This window comes from Doryrhamphus excisus, chromosome 4 (assembly GCF_030265055.1).
Source record: "Doryrhamphus excisus isolate RoL2022-K1 chromosome 4, RoL_Dexc_1.0, whole genome shotgun sequence".
Lineage (NCBI taxonomy): Eukaryota > Metazoa > Chordata > Actinopteri > Syngnathiformes > Syngnathidae > Doryrhamphus > Doryrhamphus excisus.
Window position 1 is genome coordinate 10,521,330 of NC_080469.1, and position 12,845 is coordinate 10,534,174.

The 12,845-nt window shown below is 40.2% G+C and overlaps 1 protein-coding gene across 3 annotated transcripts; it reads right to left on the reverse strand.

Annotated features, from left to right (window-relative positions):
• Positions 1-62: 62 nt before the first annotated feature.
• On the reverse strand, positions 63-9,369 carry slc14a2 (solute carrier family 14 member 2). 3 transcript variants are annotated; one of them, XM_058070840.1, is made up of 9 exons: positions 9,277-9,369; positions 6,793-6,967; positions 5,183-5,372; positions 3,945-4,073; positions 2,963-3,155; positions 2,216-2,363; positions 1,973-2,107; positions 1,844-1,893; positions 63-1,756 (listed from the first exon to the last, which is right to left on the reverse strand). In XM_058070840.1, the coding sequence occupies exons 1-9, from the start codon at positions 9,298-9,300 to the stop codon at positions 1,370-1,372; spliced, it is 1,431 nt and encodes a 476-aa protein (XP_057926823.1). In that variant the 5' UTR covers positions 9,301-9,369; the 3' UTR covers positions 63-1,369. The 3 variants fall into 3 exon arrangements, with proteins under 3 accessions (XP_057926823.1, XP_057926825.1, XP_057926824.1); XM_058070842.1 differs by lacking the exon at positions 9,277-9,369 and having other exon boundaries at positions 5,183-5,259; positions 6,793-6,939; XM_058070841.1 differs by lacking the exons at positions 5,183-5,372; positions 9,277-9,369 and having other exon boundaries at positions 6,793-6,923.
• Positions 9,370-12,845: the final 3,476 nt, after the last annotated feature.

The window sequence follows — 12,845 nt, forward strand, 5'->3', positions numbered from 1 at the left end:
TTTGTAAAACCCTATTTCCACTCAACCGTATCACACTAAACTCAAAGTAGAAAACCACAATCTTCTCAATTTCTCAGAGAAATAATTTATTACAAATTTTAAGTAGTAGAATGAAATTCTGCAGTTCTAAACAACGGCAGTTCTACAGTCTTACCGTTAGGCGTGCTCTGCCGCCAATCACAAAAACACATTACATGAATACAACATTAATATGTCATGACATCAAATGCAGTAAAACGTCAACATTTCCCTAAAGCCGTAATTGAATTTGATGCACCTCACTTTAAAATCAACATAATTGGTTGTATAATACAATGAATGCTCAAAGACTCCATTGTAACTACAAGTGCATGGTTGTAGATAAGCATATTATATGCCTCTGGGTATTCTCCAGTTACAGTGGATCTGGACTGTTGCTGTTTCTGATATGTAGATGTTCTTCATTTAGGGGTCATTCAACCAATTTACATATTGAATTATCTTCCAGTTTATTTACTTTTTTAATATAAATGCTTGATTTGCACTTTTGAGTAAATAAGTTTTAAGTGAAACATTTGGAAAAAAAAAATATTGCCATTTTTTGTATGTGTCTCGAATTTTCAGTGTGATTAAAGGGGACCTATTATGCTAATTTTTCTGCCCTTTATTATTGAGTTGTGGACTCCTATAGAGCAGCTACACACGATAACCCACACAAAAAGCTCTCTAGATATTTCAGAACCTGCACCTATTCAGCGGTATTACTTTTGATTTCAGGCTTCCTGTAAAAATGGTCTATCTTAATTTATTCCACAGGAAAACCTCAGCCTGCGCAGTGGTAAATTGGCTGACAGGCGCATAGTGCACACACGTCACGAAAACCTCACACGCAGGTTTTTTAGAGTGTCGCGCACATTTCAGTGGAAAAAACAATGACAGCAACCTCTATTTAATCTAACTGTCTGAACCAACATGTACATTTTGTGTTAATTGTCCCATTACATCTGATTATATTAAAGCCCTATAATTGTAAAAGGTTGTTATTTTGGGGCTCTTCTAATGTTAAAAATGCATTTAGAAGGTGACAAACAGGTTTTCTATGTTCCATTCATCCATTTTCTATGCCGCTTATCCTCACTAGGGTGGCGGGTATGCTGGAGCCTATCCAAGCTGACTTTGGGCGAGAGGCGGGGCACACCCTGGACTGGTTTTCTATGTTCTAACTATGAAAACGGTCCATTTATTAATACTGAATCCTAAATTCACTATCTCATTCGTGTCTGCAACTAACAGTGATAAATGAGGGATGACTGTACTGAAAAACAATGAAAGAGAATGTTTTCATACTCTTATAATTTCTTTGTTTCTCTCTGCAAAACGATTTATCATTTTAAACATAATGTGTGAGAATTTCTTCTGTCTGGTAGTTTTGTGTGTTTTGTTCTTCACTAGTGTCCCATTGCTCGCTCTGTGCTTCGATTGTGTCCATTTGTGTCTTTTGGGCCTCTTGCAATGTTATAAGCTCAAGCCTAAGCTGTTCTTTCTCTTTGAATATCGCCTCATCTTCAATTGTCTTCTGCTCCTCTTTCGTTTTCCTTTCTTCCTCCATCTTCTCCTTCTTCTTTTGTTTCTTCATCTTCCAGAAGAAACAGAGATTTTTCTCAGGATACGTGACTTTGGCCAGCGGCAGCTTAAAGATCTTATTGGTCTCCGTGGTGATGAGGAGAAAAGTGAGTGCAGAGAGACAGAAGGGCCACGTGCAAGCTGGCAGACCAAACTGCAAACACAAATATAGTTCCATATTTAGTTCCATTTCATTTTCAAAGGGCTTGTAAAGTACTGCTGTATGGTGAATAAAACGTACCGCAGACATGATGTTGGCAATGGCAGAGCCCAGGTATGCACAGAAAAACCCTGCAGGGTAGAAAAGTGTTGCCAGGAACCAATGTGGCGTGAGTTTGCTGTGCTTTTTACTCAAAAAATGCTCACTCACCACACGTAATTGCAAGCAAGTGCACCTGCCAAGTGAGAGCATAAAACATTCCGCCGATGGCAATGCATGCCAGCACACAGTTGTATCCCCATAGGCCAAAATAAATGTCACCAAAGGGAGCTGCCAAAGCGAGTCCTACAAAACAGATATGGACAACAATACTAACTTGGGTTGCAAATAAACTTGTGTTCTTGTTCTGACTTAATAGTAATAGTATAAGGAAGCAAATGAAGAATGACCCACCTGAAAGCATGCCGATTGTGGAACCTAGCACAGCGTGAGCGCATGTGATGGGGGAGGAGATAAAGAGGGAGATGATGAAGATGCCTCCTGTCCAGGGGTTGTCACAGCCGTAGACCTGGCCTATCCCGACAGGTACGGACATGAACAACTGAGGACACATCCAAAAACGATTACCCTGTGAGACTTTAAGTTCCACGTGGGGGGGTTTTCTGATGTTCTGACACTGAAGGGAGTAAGGTCAAAGGGGACCTATTATGCTTTTCCACTTTTCTGACCTATAAATGTTGTTAGAATGTTGTATTCTCGTGTTAAACGATGCCAAAGTTTCAGATAATGATGTGTGCTCATTTGGAAGTGAGCCCTGAAAAAGTGTTTTCTAACACTGGCTGTTTGTGATGTCACAGTGTGCTGACAGTGCGCACAAGCTGTAGACTGCCCACCGCTGCAGGGTTCGGCAGTAGTGCTGAAGTCCTCGGGAGAGCTTGAGAGTGTAACCTGTGGTTGTGGGTGGACTAAATTAGCTGTATTTCCTTGTACTTCCTACAGTTTAGGAAGTACAAGGAAATACAGCTGGAATAGATGCAGGTTCTGGGAGATCTAGAAAGCTTTCCATGTGGGTTATCATGTGTAGCTGCTCTCTAGGAGTCCACAACTCAATACAAAGAGCCGAAAATGAGCATAATAGGTTCCCTTTAACACTATTATACTGTATTAAAACCACCAGCTCACTGCAATATGAAGACTGACCTTAGCAACGTCAATGTCCGCCCAGGTGATGTTGGGCAGCTCTGAACGGGGTTGGATGAGGACTTGGGGGAAATGGTGATTGTAGTGACCTGTGGCCACCATGTGGAGGCACACCAGGATGTTGAAGGGCAGCGTGAACACTGGGAGATCCCAGCGACTGTTAATGGATGCTAAAGCGCTGGACACAATTGGGCTGAAAGAAATGCATGTGAATGTCAATACCCATCTGTATGTAAATATTGCAGTCTTATGGGAAAATTTCCAGATAGATTTTGGAGTGTGTATCCATTGTGAGGTCAGAGGTCACTGAGCCACAGTAATGTGGCTTATTTATGGGTAAAAACTACATTTCCCATGGTGGACGAGTGAGGTTGAAGCTATTATGATATTTTGAAATCTTATGCAGCGATCTATGATACTCTGATGAAGTGTAGACTTCGGATTGCTCGGACCGTCAAGTTCCCACAATCACCAGTGTGTTTTCAAAGTGATCGAGTGATGAGGATACCAAAATGGCTAATTTGACTCAAGTCAAAAGTGATAACAAAAGAGAGAGAGGCTGACAAAGTGTGTGATGAAGGAGTATCAGACAAGTGTTTACATAGGAAATGTTGCCAGACCACTATTCCCTTATCAGTTGTACCTCCTAAGCGTAGCCAATCTAATAGACTTAACAAGTCTACTGGGTCAGTCCTACATTTTAGACCTAGGTTTACTAGAGTACTATAGTAAAGCTTATACATTTCTGTCAGTAGTACATTTTTTCAATAAATCCCATTTAGATTCAATGACTGATTGAAAGTCACACACTTCTAATCCAAGCATGCTAGGACCGTTTTTAACACCCTTGGAAGTTACAAAAATGTACCGGTACATTTTAAGATGCATGCTTTTGCAGTACTGACCATTTTACGCCATTGTCAGCAAAAGTTGAAAAAACAGGTATCTTCCATTCCACTCCACTTTTAATCTAACAGCTTACCACATCATGGACATGAAGATGTTGGGCAGCAGGAGCCACCAGTACCAATTTCCTGCATTGGAGAAGACAGCCATCAACAAGCCCACCAAGATACCGTTGTATCCATACAGTCCTGCAGCTACTGCACCCCTAAAGGGATGAATAATACATGAAATTATTACTTGTGCCATACAGTCTAAAAGTTTACAAGTTTTGTCAAGTTAAGGAGTTTACATCTACGGGCTCTAATTTCGTGGCGTAGCACAAGGTGTCGCGGAGTGGCGGAGTGTGGCACACAACGCCATTCAGTAATAATTTGGTCCAGCACACAACAGCCAATTTGGAAGACTTTCAGTTTGGCGAAATTACAATTTTGTGACAAAATAGAAAGATTGCCAGCTCCTACCTGGTCTATTTTTGGTCCAGGCGAAGCGCACGCAGCGCAGTGGTAGATTGGCTGACAGGCGCACAGTGCGCACACATCACCAAATTCTCAGAAGCAGGTTTTTTCAGAGTGTCAGGCACATTTCAATGCAACCAGAAACCATTATTCAATGTAACCGTCGAACCAGAATGTAGATTTTTGGATGAATTGTCCCACCATATCTGCAATATCTATAACATATTTCTCAGTTTTAATCTTTATCAGGGCCGGTTTTAAGCATGTTAAGTGGGTGTACACACGTCATGCACTTTTTTCTCCTAACAGTGACTTGACACAGATGACGCCACAGAGGGGAGAGATGAGTGGAGCTGTCATGTGTCACTTTTCTCTTCTAAAACGACAAGCTATTTATTTAGGGTGGCCTTTCTCTCCCTTAGCCTAGTGTAGAGCCGATGCCAATTTCTATTCTTAACGTGATCTGAAAAGATGGAATACATGCAAGGAGGGGATCCCGAGAATTTACCATCAAAGGTTCTCCTATTAGTCGATGACAGACAGCAGCTGGCTCACAAGCACGATGCCTGGATTAGCCTGCTGCTGTGTTTAATGTGACTTTAATGTTTAATGTGCACATTTAAAAGCAATGTTTATTTGGTTGATTACACTCTCCTGTGTTAAACCCTCTCCCGCCTTCTCTCATCCCACTTGCACTAGTGGGAGTGATGGAGGCGTGGGTGCACGGCACTGTGCTGGACTGCGCTGGACTGCGCTGCTCACGTAAATTTCAAAGTGCACTGGCAACCCCCTGTTGGCGCAGCCTTGGCGCGGCGAAAATAGAGCCCTAAGTGTCATTTCGAGTATTGAGAGCTCCAACCTGCTCTGTTGCAGAATGAGGGCTGAGATGGTGGCAAAGAGAGTGCCCACAAAGCCGTTGAGTGCCCACCAGTAGTTCTGTAGGATGAGGCCAGCAAAGATAATCAGGCCACTCAGTGGATTGTTAACAAACATAACCTGGGCAGCTCCACGCAGAACCCAGTCCAGTATTTGGAGCAAGAAACACTGTTCTGGGAAGACCATAAAGAAGAGAATGTGTTGATGTTATCTTAAAGCTTCCTTACAGTCTTGAAATGCCATTGAAATGTTCTCAGGCTCAGTGGAACACATCAAGTCCCAGCTTACTTGATGTGGAATTCCTTTTATACACGGAATTCAATGAGGAGTATTAATTAAGGAACATAAATTAAATAAATGACCTGACCTTTTGACTCAGGCCTGTAAATGTCACATAAAGAAAAAATAATTCTCAATATGTTACATGACGATATGATGTACAGTATATATGCATGTATGTATGAGACTACATGCAGCACACTCAAAACAATGGCTTGTAATAATCAGAATAATGTCTTAGCTTTCTTATAACAGTCTCTTATACTTATGGACCAGCCAGGACACCCCTAAAGTCCATGGTAGCTGACGCACGGTACCTAAGTAGTAACCTAAATACCAAAAGACTTGTTATCTTTTCTGCTTGAATGAAGCTGAAAAAGATTTTGCAAGAATTTTTAAGCTTTCGCATTAGCATATAAGGTGATTTATTATGAAATACAGTTTTTTGCTTAGGGTTAGGGTTAATTGTTTACCGCGGGGGATGGATTCCCAAAATAGCCCACAATAAGTGAAATTCGCAAAGTAGCCAACACAAGAAATGATTAATTCCTCTGACCGTGCGTCTTTGTACTGGCGCTGCCCTGCTGAAGCGTTTTGTATCCTTGTTAAAACATGTTGCGGTGGTGCTTTTTTCCTCGTCGTTTTACTCCTCCTCCCCGAAGAGTCATTTATTCCATAATGGCGTCCTACAGCCGCTTAACTTCTACATTCCTTCAGCATGTCCAGAAGTCCAACTTTTTGTGCTGCCTTTGGGGTGCAGAACGTTTCGTCAAAATTGTGGGTTTTGTCTGGGAGAAACTTGCACACATACTAAGACTGGAAGCTGTTACAGCAGGGTGGCACAAAGGAGATTGATTGACAAGGGTCTACAGCCAGTCAGGATGTACAACACAGTGGGGCAGAGGGACCGCTTATGTTTTCCGCCTTCACGCTCGATAATTTGCAATGGAAGCCATTTAAATGCTTTCTGTTTTTGCTAGTAATACATGCAAGCTGCAAAGTGAGAATCGAGGTATTACTGTAGTTATGGGGCCATATTACTCCACGTGAATACAATTTTACACACTCACAGTCGTTGTCGCTGATGTATATTTCCGAGTGCAAAGTTTTGCCACTATTTGTCATTAACTTAACTTTGTACAGTTAGCTTTTTTTTTCTTTCTTTGTCATATGACAGTGATCAAACACTGCAAAAAATCAGCATATTTTGAATATGTACCTGAAGTTTACATTTTGGCTCCCTGTCGGGTTTTTATTCTGAGAACATGTCATATATATTTGTTTTGGAAGTGTCAGCTATTAGGGTAAACTTACTTTCCATCCATTTGGCAAAAACTGGCATGTCTCCAGCAAAGTAGGAGACCCCCTTTAGGAAGCAGGCTTTGGTTCTTTGCAACCTGGTGGTTTGGACGGTCTGTACGACGGCCTCTGCGTCCTTGTCGGTGTTCTCAACCTTCAGGTCTGATTGCGCCATTAGGGGTTGTGATTCCTGATGAATCAATTAGGAAGTGAATTCCACTTTATTGTCAAGAGTGAGGAGTTGCACACAGTGGATGTGGTTGGCTGATGAGGACACTTTCATCAACCTCTTGCAGAATGCAGAATAAATCACATGCATTGGATAACTGTAACTGTACCTTCATTTAAGAACTACAAACACAAACGTGTACCTACACAAATATCCAATGCAAGTTTTAAAATGTCACAAAGATAAAAATGCTCAATTTTAATTGTTATGCTCAGATAAGTATTAATTTAATATGTTTCATTGTATTGTGGGCTGCACAGTGGATGAGTTGTCAGCGCACAGGCCACACAGCTAGCACACCCGGGTTCGGTTCCCCTGCTCTGGCATTTCTGTGTGGAGTTTGCATGTTCTCCCCATGCGTGGGTTTTCTCCGGGTACTCCAGCTTCCTCCCACATTCCAATGGATAATTATATTGTAGTGGCAGGGCTGCATTCACACCGCAGGGTATGATTTTTTGTTCAAATCCTATTTGTGATTTCTTATGCACATAACCCCTAAAATGAGACTTGTGAATACAAAGTTCACTGACATTTAGAGCTTCTAAGCGATGGAAAACTGCAGAGTCAGTTATTTTTGTGCCCACCCCTGCGGATTCTCAACTTTGTGACTTTTTGTCTTCTTCACAGGTCAGTAGTTGTGTGAATATGTAACTGATTCATTAGCTTTTTTTGCTCCCTTTTTTTGGCCCCACACTCACTCGACTGCAGCAGAGGATACAAGAGAAACTGCATTTTTTATTTTTACACGATGGCAAACTGTGACTTTGTAAAACAACATAACTTCAACATAACTGTCAGGTAGTAGTTTTTTTTCACTCAAGTTAAGATACCTGTTAATTTAAAACTAAAAGTTTTTGTGTGTAAGTATGTACAGTCAGTGTAAGTACTTTTTTTTTTTTTTACAATAGATTCATTCTTCTCTATTCTGACATGGCAATGTTTGTTTTGCTTCAAATAATTTTTATTCAGTATGAGGATATATAATTATTTTGCATGCAAAATAATCAGTTTTTTCAGCTTTTTTAGGGAAATTGAAGTTTTTGATTTATTTTTCACAAAATATTTTAATTCTAGTTGTGTGTTTTCAGTTCATTTTTTCCCCAAAATAACCCTAAATTCATGTTGTTTGTTTTAAAATGATACAAATATTTACAGAATAAATAGTTCAGAGTGGTATCATCGTACATAAACCAAAATCGAGGTTAAATTTCGATTTTCGCCCAAATCGCCAAGCCCTACCTGGATGCATCCCAGTGTGTAGAAACATATCAAACAGAAGTACTTTAACACCAAAATGTCATTTTCATATTCACAAATGAATTAAAATTGACTAAAAATCATACGTGTGTATGGCATAATTAATCATTCATTCATTCATTCATTTTCTACCGCTTATCCTCACGAATGTCGGAGGCGTGCTGGAGCCTATCCCAGCTGTCTTTCAGCGAGATGCAGCGTATACCCTGGACTCGTCGCCAGCCAATCACAGGGCACATATAGACAAACAACCATTCACACTCACATTCATACCTATGGACAATTTGGAGTCACCAATTAACCTAGCATGTTTTTGGAATGTGGGAGGAAACCGGAGTACCCGGAGAAAACCCACGCATGCACGGGGAGAACATGCAAACTCCACACAGAGATGCCCGAAAATCAAACTCTCCTAGCTGTGTGGCCTGCACACTAACCACTAGCACACCCAGGCATAATTAGTATAATTAAAAGGAAAGAATGGTGAATTAAAAGAAAACATCTTGCAGGCCTTGACCTGGTGTTGCACATTCCTGTCAATAATTAAACACCACTAATGGCTAAAATATATAAAGGCAGTGTTTATGTTACATTTTATATACGTTATATATATATATGAAATCTGACACACCCCCTCATGGGACAAATAAAAGCATATCTTATCTTATGCTATGTAACTTATATGCTGGAAAATATGGTAATTGCAATGAATGGATTGAATTTGTAGCTATGTGAGAGTGACCAAAACGACAATTACATTTTGTAATACTTTCCTGATGATCAAAATGAAGCATTATTATATCTCGAAAAGCAGACTTGAAAAAAAAAAAACCCTAAATGGCTAAACATTGATATACAGCTTTTCACTGTTCTGCAGTAATCACTATAATCAATACTGGATCTATTCTAATATAGTGTAGACTGAGATGAATTAAATGCAAACTTCTGAAAATACATAATAAATGCATGAATGTATGAATTTGACATTGATTTGATGATATTCCTTCTCTTACCTTTGTACAAAGTGATCCCGGCATATGTTCAAATGGTCAACAACTTCATTGGTTTGCTGACTATCGTTCCTGGGGCAGAGATTTTTAAAGCCTTGCAGTCAAAAAGAAACTCCCACTTCCTCTCACCTACATTTATGTATTTAAATCTCTCCGTCAAATCTGTGCTAAGCTCTGCCCCGCCTTGGTCTCTTAAATATGCTCGATAGAGATCAATAGATATATACTCAATAAGGAGGAGGAAAGTCATGACAGCTCTATGGGCCCATGACTGACAGGAGCCCGAGGAGGACATAAATCTGTTTTCAGATTTTCCTCAGGGGGCCCCATCTCCCCAGGGGGCATCCCTGTCAACAGTTTTCATTTTTTCACACTTTTTAAATTTTGTTTAATTTTTACTTCCCCACTCTTGTCTCCCTGAAGCCCAACTTGCACATAGTCCGAGTCTCTTTAAGAATTTGAATTATGTTAAATAGGATTTTAGGCAACTGAATATTGTTGTATATCCTTCAGTATCAATGAATCACATGAGTGATTGTAGACTGAAAATAAATCAATGTTTTCAGTGACATTTGCCACAAAATGAAAACAGTGGTTAGATAAACATCAGACACGCCAAACAAGTTCTTCTCTAGCTTTAGTTTAGTGGTATACTGTACGGAACAAAGGTATTGAGACAAACAAACAGTTGTCCTTAATTGAAACAGGAATTTGTCGATTAATGAATCACGTATTTCTTATGAAAACTGTTAATTATTAATTAAACATTATCATTAGACATGTGTTTTCAAAAGTTTAGAGAAGGTCACATGAAGTTCATGTAGCCGAGCAGCTTTCAACAGGTCATTCTAGGTGGGACACACACCAGTCAGACTAGATAGGACAGCTCTAGTCTGAGAACTTGGTCCAAGCGCCAATCTGTTTATCTTCTAAAGGAGGAGGCAGGTCCAGACAGGAATGGTTTCAAATGACTCTCTCTCAGACTACAGCTGTCCTATCTAGTCAGATTGCTCAGATGACAACAAACAACAAGACAACCTGAATATTCCAGTTGCGATTGATTCAATGCCCTTAGAATACAATGACCTGGATGAAAGATAATTTTAATAATATTTAAACAGGGATCCTATGCAAGTATGAAAAAAGTATGGAATTTGACTTTATAGCCTACTGGTTACTGTTTAGCACACTGGCCACACAGTCATAGATCAGGAAGACCTGGGTTTGACTCTCTGTTTGGGAATCTCTGTGTGGAGTTTGCATGTTCTTCATTCCAAAAACATGCTAGGTTAATTGGCGACTCCAAATTGTCCATAGGTATGAATTTGAGTTTGAATGGTTGTTTGTCTATATGTGCCCTGTGATTGGCAGGCGACCAGTCCAGTCCAGTTGTACCCCGCCTCTCACCCAAAGACAGCTGGGATAGGCTCCAGGTCTGGAAAAGTATGGACATGGAAAACTCAAGTATGCAAAAAATAATTTGCATAACATAACCATCAGAAAAACACCTAAAAGCAAAACACAACTCTTACGAGATTTGTTGACCTTACATGTGATGTTGTCACTTAAGCAAGATGGAGGAATAATAAGTGATAACTTCACTATTAAGTTGCTCATTTGGATTCAGAAATAGCTCATATGAACCACAAAAACCTCTAGATGATGCTTATTATATAGAAAAATAAAGTTTTGTATCCTTCATTGAGTCAAAATTCTATATAAAGTCTATAAAGTCACATATCAAATTAATGTATGGTAGAAATCAAAATTCTATGGTTTCATCTTCGAAGCCTCCACCTTCATGCTCAGTTATGTTCATGTCTGGTGACTGGCCGGCCAATCCTGGAGTATCTTGACCTTCCTCGCTATCTGGAACTTTAATGTGGAGACTAAAGTATAAAAAGCAGTGCCAAATTACTGAAGAATTTTCCTTCTCTTGTGATTTGGAGGGTAATGGGCATGTTACCATCCATTCTGCTTGTTCCTGCTCACCGTCCACCAAACTTGACTGTTTTCTGGATGAATCCTGGGTTCATGCGGGTTTCAATTGGTCTTTTGCAGCATTTGTGGTGATTGGGATGCAGTGGAATGAATCAGCCTGCTGCCATTTTTCCACTGGCTATCCTTTCTGCAAGCTGTGGGTCTTGGCAAATGCAACACCATTGTTTCATTCTCTCTAAATTATTGTTGCTTATTAGGGCAAATTCTTCAGCAGGATGGCACTCCTTCTCATGAAGAAGGTCAAGATACTCCATGATTGGCCGGCCAATCACCTGACAGGAACATGACTGAGCATGTTTGGGGTTAATTGAATGTGGAAGCTTGGAAGATGAAACTAAGCAAAGTCTGGGAGTCATTTTAACAAGATTAAAACTCATAAACAAAATAATTATTTTCTGTTGAAAAGGTGAAATGTTCCCACCTAGAAATGAAATAAATATAGAAATAGCCACATGTAAGGTTATATGTAGAAAGGTTATCAGACAGGATCATGTTTCCATGGTGTCAAATCATTCTTATCAAACTATTTACGGTGACCTACAAAATCCGGGACAGTTCATAACCACAATCACCTGCTGGCAGATACTGACATCTGTTGAAAAAAGCATGAAGTCACGGTTATCTCCCTCCTGTGATCTCTGTACCTGTGGGCCTCACAGTGACTACAGCAAACGTGCACATTCCTCTCGGTTCATTCTGTACTGGGGCAAATAAAACCAGTCTGACAAAGCCGCACAAATACCAGACACTCTAAGAGAGATCTGACAAGATTAGTGGGGGAACTGGTGTTTTCATGCAGCCACCTCACTTTGAAGGGGCCACAAATATGCATGCCCCCATGTCTGTTCCATTCAGTGTGTGTGTGTATGTGGGGAGGGGGTTCCAGCTTCAGTCAGTATATGGAACCTGATACTGGATGACTTCCCATCACAAGAATGTGATTTTCCTTCTCTCAGAGCATCTGGCCAGACGCCCGGCCACATCTCCATCTGTGTGTGTGTGTGTGTGTGTTACTATTTGCCCCTTTTTCTGAGCCTCTTTCAGCACAGACATTCTTTTAGACTTTCTTAGGCCGTTGGCTTTCTGGTCTTTTGCTAGCATGTTGTCACTTTTGTTTTTAATTATTATTTGAGTGATGTAACACCACTACTGTCAAGTTTGTCAACTGTCTGCAGGAATCTCTCCGATTTTGCTTAGATAGTGTCTTGGAAATTGCTACCATTTTTGCTCCAATAAAAGTCCTCTTCGTCACTACATATGACAATTGTGACATTATCCATGCTTGAGACACAGCAATCAATTCTGTATTTTGAAATGCAAATATTAACAGGTATGTGCAGCACCAGAGCAAGGACTTGGATCAGGATGGAACACAGCCGTGCACAAGATGTTTTCTTTCTCTTTCCTTTGTTTTTTCGGATAACAATGTACAAATCAGTTGTCAATTTTGCAGGAAACAAAACTTTGGTGCAGTGCAAGAGTGTTCTTCAAGTTATTGCTATACCATAATGTTACTCAGTCCACCAAAGTACCATATTTGTGTTTGTTATGCATACTCACAGTAGGCCAGT

Bases quoted from the DNA above. Each gene is read 5' to 3' on its own strand.
- slc14a2 (XM_058070840.1), bottom strand. From the start codon at position 9,300: ATGCCGGGATCACTTTGTACAAAG. The intron at 6,968-9,276 runs GTAAGAGAAGGA...TTGATTCATCAG, and splicing joins CGGGATCACTTTGTACAAAG to GAATCACAACCCCTAATGGC. The intron at 2,364-2,962 runs GTCAGTCTTCAT...ATGTGTCCTCAG, and splicing joins CGGACATTGACGTTGCTAAG to TTGTTCATGTCCGTACCTGT.